The following is a 20,333-nucleotide window of genomic DNA, read 5'->3' as shown; positions in this document are numbered from 1 at the left end:
TGAAGCATCAAGACAAATTAATAATCAATCTTATTTCGTTCTTCTTTTAAATCCTTCTTAATAACGCGTTTACTTTTTCGTAGACGTCGGTGGCTTGGGAAGGCAGAAACGAGTGGTACAGTCCGATTGATCAAACCCGTTTTGAAGAAAACGAACGAAGTGTCGATGACAACGTCCCGCGAGATATTTAATTGAAGATGATTAAAGAAACAAGGACGTGGAATTATATCAACATACGTTCCCTTTCGTAATTACCTAGTCTCCTTTCCTTTTTCACACATCTCATTCCGTTTCCTCACGCTTTTTTAGCCCAGACTAATATAAACTAATTAAACAAACTCACACGCGCACGCGCGCTAAGAAATAAAAAAGATAACTGAGTACCCTAAATTCCCATAATAGTCGGATAATAATACAACAATGAATTTACTCTTCTTATTTTTACATTAGACATTTTCTTCTCTAACGTTTTCTGACTTTCAGGAAACCGCTGTATTGGAGAAGTATTTGCGTTTGCCTCGTTTTTCACCAGCTTCTTTCTCCGGCAGCTTGTGGATTGAACAATGTTCGAGACCCTTGCACAGTCGCATAAATAAAAATAAGTTTTGAACGTGTTTCTTAGTTACATTTTACATTCATAATTACTGTTTAAAGAATCACTAGATATGAACTCTTAAAGGAGTAAAAGCTACACTGGAGGCGGGTGCCAGAGGACTTGTTTCTTGACGGTGGTACTGCTCCCCATTGCTGCTGCTTCTGCACGATTCTTCTGCAAATGTCCTTTGAATTTATTCTGACCTTGCGTCTTCTCGTCGATCTGTGGTAACGCTGATTCGCCCCGGTGCGGCCTGCCGATTGTACCTCGCGAGTAGCCCAGGTCTCTTGATAAGCGTCATTCTCAGATCTGCAAGTTAAACAAACGGTCTTTAGCCATTGTTAACATATCGCAAAATGACAAAAGAATTTAATGTACATGAGTTGTACGTTGCGCATACACTCTCCGCTTCCGCGAAATTCATCGCTGTTTGGCTGTGTTTCCTGAATTCCGTAATCGCATAACGTTCCTCTCATCTTATTTCGGACGCCGTTTGCCACCAAGTCACGTTTCTTCCGGCCAGGGTCCGATTGGCTTCGGCAGCGGCTTCACGAACTTTACGGGCGGTGGCTCCTGCACTTGTCCAGCTTCTTCTCAATCTCATAGCGCAGCCATCTGTCCGACGTGGCCGTCTTTTGCTCTCATTGGCAGGCATCCACTTCTGGCTGCCAACATGCCTTTTAGCCAGCTACCAGTCTTGCGGCCTGCTTTCCGCCGCAAATCCTGCAAACGTCGATTATGTTAGTTTTTTTGAGGATTTCTTCGTTATACTTATTAACAAAAGATAATCTTGTCAGGAGGTGTCCTCTTGTAACAATAATCAGAATAGTATAATGAGCCTGTATTGAGGCACGACCGCTGGTGCTTGACCGAAAATCCCAGAGAGTGTGGTTATTCTGGGAATCCCAGGAACTAAGAACATTACACGCTGGCATCTTGGAGAAGTTTTGTCAGACCCCTGCGACACCTGAATAACAAAAATATCATACTAAACATTTTGTATTTCAATTCGTGTGATTAATTTTTACAATAACCCATAATCTTAGCAGCCGTCGATGCACGGCATATCGACAGATTTTGGTGCAATAAATGCCATTCCCTATTTCTACATATTCAAATATCTTTAAATTTACAATTATTCTACTTCTACTGCCATGCTACATGCTTTTTACAAATAGCTTCCTTTTCTTCCTTCTGTCCAGCAACTGGCTAATAATATAAATGTACAGGATTATAATAATCGGTAGAAGTAAACTTTATTATATTTACATAGTACTCATACACAAATATTTATATACAATAATTATAAAAGATTAATATTTGAAAAATTACCCTTGCAGTTGTTGATGCACGTCACAGATACTACATCATTGTTGCCTGTGTAAGAAACTGTGCAAAACATCTCATTATTTTTTTGCCCTGTCCAATTCATTGCCCAATTCCCTAACGGTCATTACATTTCTAATGGTCCTACACCACAAGATTCCAATTCTGGCGACCTTTTTGATATTTCTTATCTCTTGTAACATTCTATTGAATAGTAGCTGAAAAAATATCAGTTGATTATATTAGTTCATAAAGGCGAAACGTATAATACATAATGCAACTACAGTTACTTACCTATTTCTCATCATGTCTACAGCATATTATTGCTTCAACTATCACTGAATATTCTGGATCTTTGATTCTACATTGTCCTATAATATCGGCTTACTTTCCTGGGTCCTCTTGCTTGTACTTTTTTTCATCTTGTGATATCACTCTTTCTCAACTGTTTCTGAGTCTCGTACTTAAGCTAACTCTTCGCACCACGAGGTACTTTTATTTCTGCAAGACGAAATAACGAACTATACAAATTTTATTTTGATGTGTAACATTGATAATTAATTTCTCTTGATAAAATGCTAAAATAAAATTGTGAAATATCTTAAACCTAACCTTCTTCTATGACTTTGGATACGTTAGTCGGGTACAAACTTCGGCTCGGTCTTCCATAGGAACGTCCAGTGTCATCATTTTCTTCAGATCAAGCAAGAAGCTCGTCTGCTAATGGACATGTTTGTTTCTCAAATTCTACTATAAATCACTTCATTCCAAATAGGAACCTCAGAACGGTAACCAGTGTTTTTCGACGAACCGTTTCCCGCACTGGAAAGGGCGCCATCTGCATCCATTTTGAAGAGAAACACGACTACATCCACTTTCAGGTTTCGACGTAAAACCTGTATGTGGTGCAGTCCGTGCTACATACCTTTCTTTAGGCGGTTTATGTCCGCTACAACCATAATACGCATACTTGACAAGCACGGTCTCGCACATTTGTTACGCGTTTATAACATGAATTAACATCTTAACATGTGCAAAAAAAAGAATTGACATTGTGTATGATTAATATTATGAAGATCCGAAAGTGTCCGGTAATTAAGCTGCCAACCGAGTGAAAAGGAGGTAGATTGGGTTAAGACAAACATAAAATCCACACATTTTGCGAGATTCGAATAATTATCGAGTTATTAATGACAGAAATCTGAGGAGTAAAAGCGCGCCGACATAGATGATTCGAAAAGCGTTGCAGCTGCTCGGGCATCGATCATGAATCTTTTCCTAGCGTGAACTATAAAAATTGAAAGACTCTTGTGAATCAGTGAAAAATGAAAAATTTTATAGAATTTGTGAAAAATCGGAAATATTTCACACGACAATTGAGTCGTTCAACATGGCAGTTGCCGTTCTGGATAATTCAATGAATACCAAAGAAATCAAAATGATCAAAATAATATGTCTCGTGTAGTCCGAAGGATATTACGTGACACCGCCAAAATCCGTTTGATATAATATCAAAGAAAATGTTTCAAATATGTATGTACATAATATAAACCTTATGCACGTGACGAGATATCTACAAAGACCGATGGCTTACGGGATTTAGCGTACCAGAGAAATTTCTCTGGTGAGGCACCGGGCGAAAGAGCCGTCTCGCATTTAGCGCAGTAAATTTAATGGAACTAATATTTTTCAATCCTTTTCTTCGGATCAAAAAGATTCAGAATTCCAGACATATTCAAAATGTCAATACTTTTTTAATACTTTTCAATTCGACATTTTATACAGGGAAGCAGGAAGAAGGGAATGGATGCGGCAACGGATAATCTGCGTCTCCAGACGTTCAGATCGTTTTATTATAAGGAGACTTTGATCGGCAACATGTTTCGAAATTTAATCGCCCATGACTACTTACCATTAATATATATAAAATATAAAAAGTAGAATAAAAAAAATTAAGCGCGGATAAATGAACATTCGTATAATTTTTCCTTTCTTATAGGCAAAAAGAGTAAATCAGTAAGTCGAAAATGATCGATACTCTCTCTCTCTCTCTCCTCTTCTCTCTCCCTTCCTCCCTCTTCCCTCTCTCTCCTCTCCTCCTCTCTCTCGTCTCCCTCCCCCCCCCTCTCTCTCTCTCCCCTTTATACCTCCTCCTCCTCCTTCTCGGTCCCCCTCCACTCCTCCCCCTCCTCCTCATCCCCCTCTCCCTGTATCATTCTATCACCTATAACATTCCTTCCGCTCCCCCCCATCGGTGCAGAATATCCTCAAGGAATTGGCCGAGTATGCTACTGAACCCACGGACAAGGAGAAACTCAAATTGATGGCGTCCACCACTGTAGAAGGCAAGGCAGCTTATCAACAGTGGATAGTTCAAGAGAATCGCAATATCGTGCATATCCTGGAGGACATTCCCAGCTTGAAGCCACCTTTGGATCATCTCTGCGAAATCCTGCCGCGATTACAATGCCGATACTACTCCATATCCTCATCCCCGAAGGTACTTAGCTGAATCTGAAAATGAGATTTCCCTCAGAAAATGATCGTCTCGACTAGACTTTATGAAAACAACAATTCTCACCTCGTAGCTTCATCCGACCTCGATCCACATCACGGCAGTGGTAGTAGAGTACAAGACTCCGACTGGTAGGATAAACAAGGGCGTCACGACCAGCTGGTTAAAGGAAAAACATCCCTCCGATCCACCTTGCCTCGTCCCGATCTTTGTAAGGAAGTCTCAATTCCGTTTGCCCATACGTACCTCCACTCCTATCATTATGGTCGGACCAGGCACTGGTTTAGCACCATTCAGAGGCTTCATACAAGAACGCGACTTGGCGAGGAAGGAAGGTAAGAAACTGATTACATAATATGCGAGGCATGTAAAAAAAATGTATAGATTTTCATTATCTCACGCTACGACGTTCTTGATTTTGTGATGCGAAACACCAATGTCCTCAATGTCTACTTCCTCAGGTAAAGAAGTAGGCGACACGATACTCTACTTCGGCTGCAGAAGAAGCAAGGAAGATTTTCTATATCACGATGAGTTGGCACAATATGTAGAGAACGGAACGTTAACGTTACACACTGCCTTTAGCCGAGAACAACCTCAGAAAGTTTACGTCACACACTTGCTCGAGAAGAACAAGGAAGAAATATGGCGAGTGATCGGCGAACAAAACGGACACATTTACATTTGCGGGTTAGTCGCAATTTATGATCTTTCCGCTGCAATATATAATCATTTTTCGAATTCCATTTCTTCGTTTCTAAAATATTTTTATCTTCTCTTCAGAGATGCGAGAAATATGGCGCGCGACGTGCATAATATATTACTCAAGGTGGTGATGGAACGAGGAAACATGTCAGAACTCGATGCTATGGATTATATTAAAAAGATGGACTCACAGAAACGATATTCCAGTGACGTCTGGAGCTGAGCAGTAACTCGAGGCATAGAGAAGCACAATTTCCGTCAAAATCTGAAAATTGAATTCAATTCAATTTGTCAGAACGCCAGGTCGATCGACAGTAATCACACGTTTCACGAAGCCACTTGACTTTTCATCCTAGTGGATGAAAGAACTATAGTTGAATTATCGCGCGATAATCAGTACTGGCATTATTCACGTAATCCCTTTCGCAATTCCTACACCTAGTCGTACATTTCGATCATTATGTATAGTTAATTGTTTAAATATGGTTTAATATCAAAAATTTGTTTAGAAAACTTGATTTTATATTAGACAGAAGATGTATAAATTTGTATAAAAAATATATGTAATGTGTTTTTAATTTTGTTGCTCTTACGAAAAAAGTTCAATATTTTTTTAAATGAAATTAATAAGTTTTTTACTTGAACGATAAGACAAATCAGCTTAACTTATTTTCTAACATGTGATTTTCTCGCAATCTTTTAAAACGATGAGCGAAGTACCGAGTTAGTCCTGGTAATATCGCGACGCCATAAGCTTTGACGATGATACAATTACATAAAAGACTTCATTCAAGTGCTACTTCTCATTGTAGTTTACTATTTCTTGCTCATAATGCATGAAACTAAATAAAGGCTTATATGATGAATATATTATTTTTTTACAAAAATAGCATAATCGCGGTGTATAAATAATTGTTATCGTGTTGTTCAATACTGTAGGAGAATTCCGTGATCATTGAATTTCATGTACGAGGCTCTTTCTCCAAGTTTCATGTTTCGTTTAAAGATAATTATGTTGATTATATTCTAGGCACTATTAATTCATGAATGTATAATTAACATACATATCAACATATTGCGATTACATTTTATGTGATGTTTGAGAAATTTACAGCAATGTTAAGCAGTATCCGCATTTTATTTTTAATCTTGCAATATAAACAAACATAGATTCGATTTATTTTTCTCACTTTTTTTCATTTAAGGGGTTAGGGGTAGTCAGAGGCGTGAAAAAATGAGTATTTTAAATAATTTATTTTTGACAGTAATTAAATTTATTTTATAAAACTAATAATACAGAGTTATTATATTATGTTTTAACTCTACTTGACCAAAATTTCAAAAAAAAAATATTAATTGTAGATGAAGTTATCGCCATCTTTGTTGGATGCCGTTCCACAAGTAGTGTTTTGCGGTGACCATCAGAACATTTTACTGGTTCATCTAAAATCAATGAAACAAAAAAAATCATTCAGTCAAGTAAAGTTAAAACATAAATAATAACTCTGTATTATTAGTTTTATAAAATAAATTTACTGTCAAAAATAAATTATTTAAAATATTCATTTTTTCACGCCTCTGACTACTACCCCTAATCCTTTATGCCGGTTGAAACCGGTTATTTGCAGCTGCTGCCAGCTACCTGCCGTCGAGGGTCAGAAAGCCCTTCAGTAAATGTAGGATATCTCAAAAACTATTCGTTGGATTGACTTGAAATTTTCAGGTAATATTTTCAAGACATCATACTTCAAGAAAATGCAAAAAAATCGATTTTTTGAAAATTCTGACTACCCCTGACCCCTTAATACTTTTTCTCATTTTTTTGGAAAAAATTCACTTTTCTCACTTTTTCTAATAACTGAATCGTACTCATGCGAGGAATCAAGAAGCCCAGAGTTAGAAAAAGTGAGAAAAATGAGTTTTTCTAAAAATGTGAGGAAAAGTAATAAGTGAAAAAAAATGAGAAAAATTAAATCCATGCCGGATCCTGTATAAATTTCTACCATCATAAACTTTTACATTGGAAAAGTAAACATAAAATAATAGTTATGTGATTCAATTTAGTATATGATTCATCCCTTTTACTGTCAGACTCAAATATGCGATACATGCGAAAAATACCACAGTCATTTTGATATGTATGTGCCATTTGATATTCAGAGAAAAGATAATCCGAACGTAAACAAATAGGGTCGAATAACGAGCGGTAAAAGCGTTAATATATTAAATTTCAAAACGGTTTGAATATTTTTTCTCCAATGTAATTCAGTACATAACTAATAGTTCGATGAAAGAAGTTCTGAAATTTATTAAAAATAAGTTCTCTCTTGGATTATCAGCTACATTCAAAACTATATCGAAGAGAAAGTGTTCAAACTGTTGAAGTGTTGAAATTAAATATATTGGAAAACAGAATTCAAGATAAAAACACAGTAAGAATTAGAAAGAAGATATGATTAATAAATATCAATCCATATTCAGTCATTGTTCACTTGATCATAATTGCATTATAGCAATTACATATTGACTAGCACTATTGATGCTATATTAAATATTTGATCTTTGTTTAAAAATTGAATTAATCGGGAGTATCGATTCATTTCATCACCGATTTTACAATGAAATAGATAAATAATTATATGTAAATTATATATCACTGTGACAACTAATACTTATTTATGTATATTTTAAGTTTAAGATTTTGCATTGTATTAAAAGCTATATCTTATAACAGAGATGTTGAATCAAAGACAATAATATTTTTACATCATGCATAGGGTTGGTAAATAAAATAAAGATGACCAATTTATACATGAAAATAAGTTTACATTATTGTTTTAAACAACTTTATTAATATGAGAATGCTGATATATTTCTCTCCCTGATTAAAATTATCGAAAGGGCAAATAGGCAAAAACAAAAAATGGAAAAAAAATTATTTAAAAATAAAATTAACTATATAAAAATATTTAAAAAATGTTAATAACTTTTCTTACGCGCAATATTAAATATTTTGTTATTTTCAAAACTTATTTTTAAACTTATGAGTTATAATCTTATTTTTGTTAAAAAAAAAATATATTAGTATATATACGATTTTGACGTATATCATTACACTCAAAATCCTGGCACAAGGATAAGTAAGATTAAAGAAGAGAACGATCAAATTTATAAAAAAGTGTAAAATTTTATTACAATGTGACGATTTATCAAGAAGAATCATGGCATGTTCAAAAGTACGTTAACATATAAAAAATATATATGTATAAAAATCATTTTGAGAATTCTATGGATATATCGTAACATAACCTAAATTAACATAATACAAACTAACGTAACATATAAGACGTAATGGCCAACAAACATTTCATTTAAAACAATAAATGTTTTTTTGAAAAACAATATTCATAAAAAACTCAATAATTAATTCTGATTTATTATATTTATTATATTTATTATATATAGGGTTGGTAAATAAAATAAAGATGACCAATTTATACATGAAAATAAGTTTATATTATTGTTTTGTATGTGAATATTATTTTGTGATTTGTAAATTATATGTTATTTTAATTAACTGAATTAGCTTTAGCTTGCATTGTCATATCCTGTGTGAATATTAATGATATTAAGTATTTTATACATTATATTTTAATATAATTGTTTCCCGATTATTTTCTTGTTAGAAAAATAGCTGGTGTGTGCCATCATTCGACAGTGCCGTCATAAATAAGCCTGTGGTAAAGCGTACTAGTTCAGTAGCATTAGAGAATGATATATTGGACAGGTCATTTACGCAAAATAAATCTCAACGGAGACATGAGACCAGTTTATCTAAACTGCTTGAAGCGTGTGAGCCACGTAAGCTCTCTGACTTGGCAATCAGCAAGCAAAAGCAAAATGAAATTTCTGTTTGGCTTCGGTATAGAACTTCGAAGGCACAGCCTTCCATGCTAGTCCTTTCTGGTCCTTCTGGTTGTGGCAAAACAGCAGCTATAAAACTGCTTGCTCAGGAACATAAATTCGACATCATCGAATGGATTACCCCACTTGATCCAGTTGAGGATGAAAACAGTAATAACAATAAATACTACATTGTTTAGTACAAGATAGAAAGTAATATTGAATGAGTTTTATTTAGTAAAGTCTTAAATCTTAGAACGCGTGATGCGACAAGGAGACCGGTTTGAGGACCATTTAATTCGCGCGACACGGTATCACACAGTACTCGGTACGTGTTCCAAGCAGTTACTTCTCATTAAAGACCTTCCAAATGTCTATCAAGAGGACCACAAAAGTTTCTTCTCACTTCTGGAGTAAGTAATATTTTATATAAATCATTTAACGCAGCTATTTAAACTTTTTCAGAGTTTGTGACATTTTTGACGAGTATCTTCTTGTAGAAAATATTTCCAAATAGGTAGGGAGCCTATAATATTCGTGTGCACGGAGGCTAGTAACTCAAGGCTGGTGCAGACCTTGTTTGCTCCAACTATAAGAGAAAAGTTTGGTATTGATTTCATTAAGTGAGTAAATCGTCATCCTTCTTGGTGGACTTGGTAATTAAAGATTATCAATCTACTATATATAATTTCACATGTACATATAATTTCAATCGTAATTATGATTTATCGGTGTAGCGTGAACGCGGTCACACAGACGGCGATGAAAAACGTGATGAAACGCGTGTCCGGTATACTGAACTCCATCGCCAGCGACATGCTGCATATTTCCCAGCAGCACATCGACGAGACGTTGTCCAATAGTATCGGCGATGTACGCAGTGCCATGTTAAATCTTATTTTTATTTCTCTCAGAGGTATATTCCTTATAAATTAAAACGATCAACCTCAGAGAACTTCTCGGCATTATTTTTACGGTTGTTAGTGCCTGAACGATGGTCGAAGAACGAGTGTGGAGTACGGGAGGAAACCTTGGGTTTGCTGCATGGCGTCGGAAGGGTCATTAATCCAAAAAGTAATTCAATTTTACACTTCGACTTGCAGATCGAATTGTATTTTTTTACTTTTTGTGAATCGACTGCAACTTGTAATTCTAGGGGACCCAGATAATCCGTGCAAGTTTGCACATGATCCCGAAGAGATAACCGGCTTCTTCCAGTCGCAAGCGGTGATATTCGTTCAATTTCTTCAAGAAAATTATCTGAACACTATAAGAACTATAGAGGAAGCCACGATGGCCTCTGATATCTTAAGCTTAGGTGACGTTTTGAATTCCGAATGGCGGGTGAGTTTAATTGGAACGTCGAATTTGCTGCTTTAAATGTCCTCTTGAATTTTCAATTTTTCTACAGGATCGTAACTTAGGTAAAGTTGCGCTTCTGTACTGCATTCGCGGCTTGATGTTAGCCAATGAGAAGCCAGTGTCTGGTTGGAATCCCACGAGAAAACCGCGGGATAACTACAGTAATATGTGAGCATCAAGACAAATTAATAATCATCTTATTCGTTCTTCTTTTAATCAATCTTTAATAACGCGTTTACTCGTAGACGTCGGTGCTTGGCGAAGGCAGAAACAGAGTGGTACGAGTCGATGATCAAACCCGTTTTGAAGGAAACGAACGAAGTGGTCGATGACAACGTCGAGATATTTATTGAAGATGATTAAAGAACAGGACGTGGAATTATATCAACATACGTTCCTTTCGTAATTACCTATCTCTCTTTTCACACATCTCATCCGTTTCCTCCACGCTTGTTTTACCAGACTAATATAAATAATTAAAAACTACACGCGCACGCGCGCTAAGAATAAAAAAGATAACTGAGTACCTAAATTCATATAGTCAGGATAATAAATACACAATGATTTCCTCTTGCTTATTTTTACATTAGACATTTCTTCTCTACGTTTTCTTGACTTTCAGGAAACCGGCTGTATTGGAGAAGTATTTTGCGTTTGCCTCGTTCACCTTTTTCTCCGCAGCTTGTGGATTGACAATTTCGAGACCCTGCAAGTCGTCATAATAAAAATAAAGTTTTGAACGTGTTATCTTAGTTACATTTTACATTACATAATTACTGTTTAAAGAATCATAGATATGAACCTGTAAAGGAGTAAAAGCTACACTGGAGGCGGTGCCAGAGACTTGTTTCTTGACGGTGGTACTGCCTCCCCATTGCTGCTGCTTCTGCAGATTCTTCTGCAATGTCTTTGATATTCTGACCTTCGTCTTCTCGTCGATCTGTGGTAACCTGATTCGCCCCGTGCCGGCCTTGCCGATTGTACCTCGCGAGTAGCCCAGGTCCTCTTGATAAGCGTCATTCTCGATCTGCAGTTAAACAAACGTGTCTCTTAGCCATTGTTAAATATCGCAAAATGCAAAGAATTTAATGTACATGATTGTACGTTGCAATAACTTACGTCCGCGAAATTCATCCTGTTGGCGTGTTTCCTGAATTCCGTAATCGCATAACGTTCCTTCATCTTACGGACGCGTTTGCCACCACGTTTCTTCCGGCCAGGGTCGATTGGCTTCGGCAGCGGCTTCACGAACTTCACGGGCGGTGGCTCCTGCAACTTGTCCAGCTTCTTCTCAATCTCCTCGCGCAGCATCTGTCCGACGTGGCCGTCCGTGCTCTCATGGCAGGCATCCACTCTGGCTGCCAACATGCTTTTAGCAGCTACCAGTCTTGCCGCTTTCCGCCGCAAATCCTGCAACGTCGTTATGTTAGTTTTTAGGATTTCTTCGTTATACTTATTATACAAAAGATAATCTTACAGGAGGTGTCTCTTGTACAATATCAGAATAGTATATGAAGCCTGTATGAGGCAGAGTGGTGACTTGCGAAAATCCAGAGAGTGTGGTTTTCTGGGATCCCAGGACTAGAACATTACACGCTGGCATCTTGGAAAGTTTTGTCAGACCACCTGCGACACCTGAATAAAAAAAATATCATACAATAAAAATTTTGTATTTCAATTCGTGTGATATAATTTTACATACCCATAATCTTAGCAGCCGTCGATGCACCGACAATTATCGACAGATTTGGTGCAATAAATGCCATTCTACTTTCTACATATTCAAATATCTTTAATTTACAATTATTCAATTCTACTGCCATGTCACATGCTTCACAAATAGCTTCCTTTTCTTCTTCTGTCAGCAACTGGCTATAATATAAATGTACAGATATATATATAATGGTAGAAGTAAAATTTATATATTTACATATACTCATACACAAATATTTATATACAATAATTATAAAGATTAATATTTGAAAATTACCCTTGAGTTGTTGATGCAGTCACAGATACTACCATAATTGTTGCCTGTGTAAGAAACTGTTGCAAAATCTCATTATTTTTTGCCCTGTCCAAATCATTGCCCAATTCCCTAACGGTCATTACATATTCTAATGGTCCTACTACCAAAGATTCCAATTCTGGGAACCTTTTTGAATACTTATCTCTTGTAAATCTATGAATAGTAGCTGAAAAATATCAGTTAGTATTTATTAGTTCATAAAGGAAAAGTATATACATAATCAACTACAGTTACTTACCTATTTCATCATCAATGTCTACAGCCATATTATTAGCTTCAACTATCAACTGATATTCTGGATCTGATTCTACAGGTCCTATAATATCGGCTGACTTTCTGGGTACTTTGCTGTACTTTTCAATCTGTGATATCACTTTCTGCAACTGTTCTGAGTCTCGTAACTTAGCTAACTCTCGCACAGAGGCTACTTTTATTTCTGCAAGGAGAAATAACGAACTATAAAATTTTATTTTGAATGTGTAACATTGATAATTAATTTCTCTTGATAAAATGTAAAATAAAATTGTGAAATATCTTAAACCTAACCTTCTTCTATGACTTTGGATACCGAAGTCGGGATAAACTTCGGCTCCGGTTCTTCCATAGGAACGTCAGAGTCATCATTTTCTTCAAGATCAGCAAGAAGCTCGTCTGCTAAAGACATGTTTGTTTCTCAAATTTACTATAAATCACTTATTCCAAATAGGAACCTAAGAACGGCTAACACAGTGTTTTCGACCGAATTTCCGCACTGGGAAAGGGCGCCATCTGCATCCATTTTGAGAGGATAACTACGAGGCTACATCCACTTTCAGGTTTCGGCAGTAAAACCTGTATGTGGTGGCAGTCCGTGCTACATCCATTTTTAGGCGGTTTATGTCCAAGCTACAACCATAACGTACGTAACCATGACGTACTTGACAAGCACGGTCTCGCACTTTGTTACGCGTTTATAACATGAATTAACATATTAACATGTGCAAAAAAAAGAATTGACATTGTGTATGATTAATATCATGAAGATCATACGAAGTGTCCGGTAATTAACTGCCAACCCGAAGTGTAAGGGTAGATTGGGTTAAGACAAACATAAAAGTCCCACACCATTTTGCGAGATTCGCAATAATTATCGAGTTATTAATGACAGAAATCTGAGGAGTAAAAGCGCGCCGACATAGATGATTCGAAAAGCGTTGCAGCTGCTCGGGGCATCGATCATGAATCTTTTCCCTAGCGTGAACTAGTAAAAAGTGAAAGACTTCTGTGAATCAGTGAAAAATGAAAAATTTTATATGAATTTGTGAAAATCGAAATATTTCACACGACAATTGAGTCGCTCAACATGGCAGTTGCACGTCCTGGATAATTCAATGAATACCAAAGAAATCAAAATGATCAAAATAATAATGTCCGTGTAGTCCGAATTAAGGATATTACGTGACACGCAAAATCCGTTTGATATAATATCCAAAGAAAATGTTTCAAAATATGTATGTACAAATAATATAAACCTTATGCACCGACGAGATATACTACAAAGACTGATGGCCTGATGGACGGGATTTAGCGCACCAGAGAAATTTCTCTGGTGAGGCACCGGGCGAAAGAGACCGTCTCGCATTTAGCGCAGTAAAATTTAATGGAAACTAATACTTTTCAATCCTTTTCTTCGGGTCAAAAAGATTCAGAATTCAGACATATTCAAAATGTCAATACTTTTTAATACGTTTCAATTCGACATTTTATACAGGGAAGCAGGAAGAAGGGAATGCGATGCGGGCAACGATACATCATGCGTCTTCAGACGTATCAAATCGTTTATTATAGAGGAGACTTTGATACGGCAACATGTATTCGAATATTTAATCGTCCCATGGACCACTTATATATAATAAAGGAAAAAAAAATTAACGCGGATAAATGAACGATTCGTATCAATTTTTCCTTCTCTTATAGAGCAATAAAAGAGTAAATCAGTATCGAAAATCGATACTCTCTCTCTCTCTCTCTCTTTCTCTCTCCCCTTCTCCCTCTCCCTCTCTCTCTCTCCTTCTCTCTCTCTCCCCCTCTCCCCCCCTCTCTCTCTCATCCCTTTATACCTCCTCCTCCTCCTTCTCGCCCCCTCCACTCCTCCCCCTCTCTCATCCCCCTCTCCTAGTATCATTCTATCACCTATACCCATCTCTCTCCCTCTCCCCCCCATCGTGCACGATCAATATTTAATTTATTCATCAAATTAACGCAGATAAATGAACGATTCGTATCAATTTTTTCTTTTCTTATTGTACAATGAAAAAGTAAATCAGTACCGAAAATTGAATATTGATTAATATCATAAATCAGTGTCAGAAAATTGTCCAAGTGCCATGACAATTTGTTCTTATTTTTCAGGTACATACCCCTCTAATCCTATTCAACAAAGATACTCAGATAAACTCAGATAAACGAACGATTCGTATCAATTTTTCTTGTCTGATAAAAAAATGAGAAAATAAATCAGTACCGAAAACTGAAGACTGATCAATATCATTAAAAAATGTCAAGAAAATTGTCCAAATGCAATGACAAGTTGTTTTCATCTTGCATGTACTTACCCCACTAATTTACTGAACAAATTAAGTCGGATAAAAGAACGTTTCGTATCAATTTTTATTCTATTATAAAGAAATTAGAGAATCAGTCAGTACCGAAAATTGAAGACTGATCAATATTTAATTTATTCATCAAGGTAACGCGGATAAATAAACGATTCGTATGAATTTTTTTCTTATAGAGAAATGAAAGATTAAATCAGTACCGAAAATCGAATATCGATCAATATCGTAAATCAGTGTCAGAAAATTGTCCAAGTACAATGACAATTTGTTCTCATTCTTCAGGTATTTATCCATCTAATTTACTCAACAAATTAACTCGAATAAACGAATGATTCGTATCAATTTTTCTTATCTTATAAAGAAATGAGAGAATCAGTACTGAAAATTGAAGACCGATCAATATTTAATTTATTCATCAAATTAACGCGGATAAATGAACGAGTCGCATCCATTTTTTTTCTTGTAGAGAAATGATAAAGTAAATCAGTACCGAAAATCGAATATCGATCAATACCATAAATCAGTGTCAGAAGATTGTCCAAGTGCAATGACAATTCGTTCTCATTTTTCAGGTACTTGCCCCTCTAATTTATTCAACAAATTAACTCGGATATATAAACGAACGATTCGTATTAATTTTTTCTTCTGTTATAGAGAAATGAAAAGGTAAATCAGAACAGGAAATCGAATACCGATTAATATCGTAAATCAAAATTTATATTGCTGTTTAATTCCATTGTCGCAAAAGATTTTACGTTTTCTCTATCCTAGTCCTAACTTGTCGAAAATTTGATACTCATCTCTATTTGACAAAAGTACGTCGGACTTTCTGTACTAACTAATATAAAAAATTTATTTTCATTCTTACTTTTTCTACGTCTAATATTTTAATACCGAATCTGTCGAAATGGACCTGCAGAAATCCTGGCAAGATGTTTCTCTCTCTTTCTCGCTCTCCTCTCTTTGTCCCTGAATCGCCACTAACGATCGAAAACCGCAAGCGGAAAGTAACGAAAATTTATTCATCCAACTAAAACGTTCTCCGTGTTATTTTTTAAGCGTTGGATAAATACCGATCCGGGGTTTTGTCAAATATCTAACAAAAGTATCTCCGTTTTTTTCTTGCCGACATTCAAATCGATAATTTTCTACAAGTTAGGATTTGATAAAGAAAAAGTCTTTCCCGAGTCGAAATATTAATTCTACATTGATCCTGCAAATTGCATCCAATTTGAAAAATCAATGCAGAATATCTAGATGCGCAATAGTGAACAAGCTTTATCCTACCTGAACGTCTGAACATCTGGCTACTCTCGCAGTCTCGCCCATGATGATTCTTCAACAGCGATGTATTCCGCAGATATTTAATACTCGTTTATCTCGATAATGTATATGTACTTAATCCTTATATTCTTAATTTAAATGAGCATTTTTTGTTGATGTTGATTATATATTCGCTTAACAGCGCAAGAAAGAGAACAAAGATAATAACGTAAAAGAACTGCCTTTGTTAGAACTGCGCGTGAGATAAATATATAAGGATTAAATAATCATATAAGAATTAGAGGAAATGGGAGATGAAAAACACTTTTTATTCTCATCATTCTTAAAGTTCTTTTTTCCTTTTTTCTTCTCTTTTTTTTCTTTTCTTTTTTATAATGAGAATGATGAGAAATGTAGCTCTCAAAAGAGCTGAAGCTGCAAAGGCAAAGACAACGGTTATGTCCAATAATGCTGTTTCACTAATAGAGATTTTAATTCAGATTCGGTACAATAAGAAAGATAAACAAGAATGAGAAACGGACATTCTAGCAGATTCTAAACGAAAACAGTAATCTGAGCATTATTAGACGAATAAAAATCAACACTTGTAAAATTTATATCAAATTCTAAGATCATTACTCATAGTTTTCTAAATTATGTGCAACTTTTTATTGAGAACAGAATTAAAAATTTGTATTCATAAACCTTAGCTTGCCTCAACAACCTTGCTTGAATAGACATTCATATTTTATGAGAAAAGAAAAGTAGAACTCATGTTACGTGAAATTAGGTTAACGAATAATCAAATCTCAAGCTATTTTATCATTTTTGATAAATATGATAAACTATGAATGCTGATCTAATTTCGACTCGGGTATGTCCTTACTTCGAGTAAGGTCCGTTAAAATCAGAAAAATCCTGCGTAATAATAATTACTCGAGGTACCTCGAATACCATACATGATGTATCGCTGTCCTCGGCTACGTCTCTCGGCGCGCTCCAAGTCCTCTCTCCATCCTGACTTCTCGATCTGACGTCCTCCTTCTGGTTACTCCGTCGCAGCACCCCCGAATACTCCATCGCAGCACTGGCGACGACACTGACTCTAGCTCTAACACTCGCGCAAGTAAGATTCGTACAAAGAAACGCGTATTAACCGATACTCGTACTACTCTGCGTCGCGGTATGCGCGTCGTTCGTCGGTCCGAGGCGCAATGTCCTTTCCGCAATCACGGAGTCATACATAAGCGTACGAAACCGAACAATCGGGAAGGCACGGTTACCCCCCACCTTGCCGATCAGTGTTGATGCCTGCGTCGTCCGTTAGCCGAAAATGAAAACAACTCATGTTTTCAAAGCATGCCTGTGAGAGACTCGCTTCGAACTTCACAATACTTATTTACGTCTGTTCCAAGAATCATATTACGCCGAATTCAAACTGTCTCTATTGACATGACATACACGAGATTTGCGATCGCATCATTGATCTTTCTTTGGACAAGAAAATCCTGAGAGGAACGCTGTTCGAGAATATCATATTTTATGTTTCAGGTGCCTTGCGGATTATCGAATCCGATGTAACAGATCAGGAAAAGTATGAATGCGTCGCTATGAATAACACGCGTGGGCACGGAGTACTCCAAGTCAATCACGTTATACGTGAAACGTACGTATATTTAATATTATATAAAACTTATCCTTTTAAACAAAAAGGTAAAAAAAGGCGCCAAGTACAAGTGCAACACGTGTTATAAAAATTTAACACGTTTGTTAATAGTATCCAATATTTAAAGAAAAATATCTTTTTAAAGGTTATGTTATCCAAAATATTCAAGAAAACCTAGGTACAAAAATGTCCATAACATAAATTTTTACAAATAAAATTTACCATTATTTATTAGAACACTGAGTTACATGATTATTTTACTTGTTATTGTAACAAATTAATTATTATAACAATGCAATAAAAAATATTTGATACAAAAAATCTTGGCGCGGCTGCACCGAAAACTATATCGAACTAAAACTTGTTTAATACATATATGACAACAAATTTGTAAATTCTCTCTATACATATGCGGTGTAAAGTTTTATTTAAGTTTATATAGTATTATAATAAATTATAAACCTTCACTATAGAATATACATATCGAATATGTATATATTCTACATATTTTGATATTTTTTTATTCAAAGATGTTATTCTTATTATAATTAACGAAATGTCAATGATATCTAATTTGACTTTAAAAAACTATATCGAACTAAAACTTGATTAATACATACACGACAACATTTTTATTATAATAAAATGTTCTTGTAAATTCTCTTTATACATATACGGTATAATGTTTTATTTAAGTTTATATAGTATTATAATAAATAAATTATAAACCTTCATTATAGAATATACCAATGATCGTCTCTTAAGTTCTATGAGCGCGGACGATGGAGAGATGCCACTAACAAATTAATTATGCAAAATCACTCCGATGGTGAGAGGCAAGGGGGCTCACCTAAAACAAGCACCCCGATGGTGAGAGGCGAGGGGACTCACATAAAACAAGCACCCCGATGGTGAGAGGCGAGGGGACTCACCTAAAACAAGCACCCCGAAGGGAACAGAAAGCTACTATATCCTCGTCGTTGTTCCTGGGTAACGCTAAAAGTAGTTTCTCGGAAAAATTCAACGCTATCTATCACGAATGAAAAAAATTGTTTCCATAAAGACTTCACGTAAAATCTAATTCTGCAATGAAAAATGTAGGTTCTCATTTGAGATTTGAACGTTACCACCCACCCTACTCCGAGGGGATGGGGGGGAATAACTGTTATTATGTTTTTTAAAAATATTTTTAAAAATATTGGACAGGTATTTTTTTATTTTTCAATCCAATGATCATTTCTGGAGAATTGCAGAAAATCTAATTTTTTGCGATTACAGTGCCATCTGTCACGAATAAAAAAAAAAGTTTCGGACAAAACTTACGTATTTTGTGGCGTAGAATCCGAATCTGCAATAAAAAATGGGGGTTTCCCCCCATTTAAGATTTCAAAGTTGCCCCTCACCTCCACTCCCCAGGAGTGGGGTGGGAGGTCGAGTTTGATATCATTGGATGTCCCCCTTCGAGGCGAACAAATTTCATTACTCACTTTTTTTGATCCGACATGTAGTTTTCCAGATATTACGATTTGTCAGGTTAAATGGGACACCTTGTATATAAGTGGTCCATGGGACGATTAAATATTCGAATACATGTTGCCGTATCAAAGTCTCCTCTATAATAAACGATTTGATACGTCTGAAGACGCATGATGTATCGTTGCCCGCATCGCATTCCCTTCTTCCTGCTTCCCTGTATAAAATGTCGAATTGAAACGTATTAAAAAGTATTGACATTTTGAATATGTCTGAATTCTGAATCTTTTTGACCCGAAGAAAAGGATTGAAAAGTATTAGTTTCCATTAAATTTTACTGCGCTAAATGCGAGACGGTCTCTTTCGCCCGGTGCCTCACCAGAGAAATTTCTCTGGTGCGCTAAATCCCGTCCATCAGGCCATCAGTCTTTGTAGTATATCTCGTCGGTGCATAAGGTTTATATTATTTGTACATACATATTTTGAAACATTTTCTTTGGATATTATATCAAACGGATTTTGCGTGTCACGTAATATCCTTAATTCGGACTACACGGACATTATTATTTTGATCATTTTGATTTCTTTGGTATTCATTGAATTATCCAGGACGTGCAACTGCCATGTTGAGCGACTCAATTGTCGTGTGAAATATTTCGATTTTCACAAATTCATATAAAATTTTTCATTTTTCACTGATTCACAGAAGTCTTTCACTTTTTACTAGTTCACGCTAGGGAAAAGATTCATGATCGTTGCCCCGAGCAGCTGCAACGCTTTTCGAATCATCTATGTCGGCGCGCTTTTACTCCTTAGATTTCTGTCATTAATAACTCGATAATTATTGCGAATCTCGCAAAATGGTGTGGGACTTTTATGTTTGTCTCAACCCAATCTAC

At 35.8% G+C, this 20,333-nt stretch overlaps 3 protein-coding genes across 3 annotated transcripts; 2 read left to right on the top strand and 1 right to left on the bottom strand.

Moving 5' to 3' along the window:
* Positions 1-2,991: 2,991 nt before the first annotated feature.
* On the top strand, positions 2,992-5,459 carry LOC112590093 (NADPH--cytochrome P450 reductase-like). The gene is made up of 5 exons (XM_025305783.1): positions 2,992-3,012; positions 4,182-4,421; positions 4,510-4,771; positions 4,898-5,126; positions 5,220-5,459. Exons 1-5 carry the CDS (start codon positions 2,992-2,994, stop codon positions 5,362-5,364), a joined length of 897 nt encoding a protein of 298 aa, XP_025161568.1. The 3' UTR covers positions 5,365-5,459.
* A 2,710-nt stretch (positions 5,460-8,169) lies between these two features.
* Positions 8,170-10,808, top strand: LOC112590087 (cell cycle checkpoint protein RAD17-like). Its single transcript, XM_025305737.1, has 9 exons — positions 8,170-8,377; positions 8,828-9,215; positions 9,301-9,457; positions 9,545-9,667; positions 9,782-9,960; positions 10,029-10,118; positions 10,201-10,388; positions 10,456-10,574; positions 10,652-10,808. Exons 1-9 carry the CDS (start codon positions 8,363-8,365, stop codon positions 10,767-10,769), a joined length of 1,377 nt encoding a protein of 458 aa, XP_025161522.1. The 5' UTR covers positions 8,170-8,362; the 3' UTR covers positions 10,770-10,808.
* On the bottom strand, positions 10,732-13,193 carry LOC112590086 (U4/U6 small nuclear ribonucleoprotein Prp31-like). The gene is made up of 8 exons (XM_025305736.1): positions 12,982-13,193; positions 12,674-12,871; positions 12,397-12,601; positions 12,109-12,278; positions 11,884-12,041; positions 11,526-11,816; positions 11,209-11,433; positions 10,732-11,112 (listed from the first exon to the last, which is right to left on the bottom strand). Exons 1-8 carry the CDS (start codon positions 13,097-13,099, stop codon positions 11,008-11,010), a joined length of 1,470 nt encoding a protein of 489 aa, XP_025161521.1. The 5' UTR covers positions 13,100-13,193; the 3' UTR covers positions 10,732-11,007.
* Between the last annotated feature and the right edge of the window lie 7,140 nt (positions 13,194-20,333).

Source organism: Harpegnathos saltator, unplaced genomic scaffold (assembly GCF_003227715.2).
Source record: "Harpegnathos saltator strain DR-91 unplaced genomic scaffold, Hsal_v8.6 scaffold71, whole genome shotgun sequence".
Classification (NCBI taxonomy): domain Eukaryota; kingdom Metazoa; phylum Arthropoda; class Insecta; order Hymenoptera; family Formicidae; genus Harpegnathos; species Harpegnathos saltator.
The sequence above is the reverse complement of the archived record's forward strand: the minus strand, read 5'-3'. Positions and strand labels throughout refer to the sequence as shown.

What these genes read in the sequence shown, in the direction of transcription:
- LOC112590093 (XM_025305783.1), top strand. Translation starts at nt 2,992, where the DNA reads ATGAAGATCCGAAAGTGTCCG. An exon ending in CGACTTGGCGAGGAAGGAAG is followed by an intron (nt 4,772 to 4,897) that starts GTAAGAAACTGA and finishes CTACTTCCTCAG; the next exon opens with GTAAAGAAGTAGGCGACACG. An exon ending in GGACACATTTACATTTGCGG is followed by an intron (nt 5,127 to 5,219) that starts GTTAGTCGCAAT and finishes TCTTCTCTTCAG; the next exon opens with AGATGCGAGAAATATGGCGC.
- LOC112590087 (XM_025305737.1), top strand. An exon ending in AAGGGTCATTAATCCAAAAA is followed by an intron (nt 10,119 to 10,200) that starts GTAATTCAATTT and finishes TTGTAATTCTAG; the next exon opens with GGGACCCAGATAATCCGTGC. An exon ending in CGGGATAACTACAGTAATAT is followed by an intron (nt 10,575 to 10,651) that starts GTGAGCATCAAG and finishes GTTTACTCGTAG; the next exon opens with ACGTCGGTGCTTGGCGAAGG.
- LOC112590086 (XM_025305736.1), bottom strand. Translation starts at nt 13,099, where the DNA reads ATGTCTTTAGCAGACGAGCTTCTTGCTGATCTTGAAGAAAATGATGAC. An exon ending in TTGTACAAGAGACACCTCCT is followed by an intron (nt 11,817 to 11,883) that starts GTAAGATTATCT and finishes ACGACGTTGCAG; the next exon opens with GATTTGCGGCGGAAAGCGGC. An exon ending in ACAGGATGAATTTCGCGGAC is followed by an intron (nt 11,434 to 11,525) that starts GTAAGTTATTGC and finishes GTTTAACTGCAG; the next exon opens with ATCGAGAATGACGCTTATCA.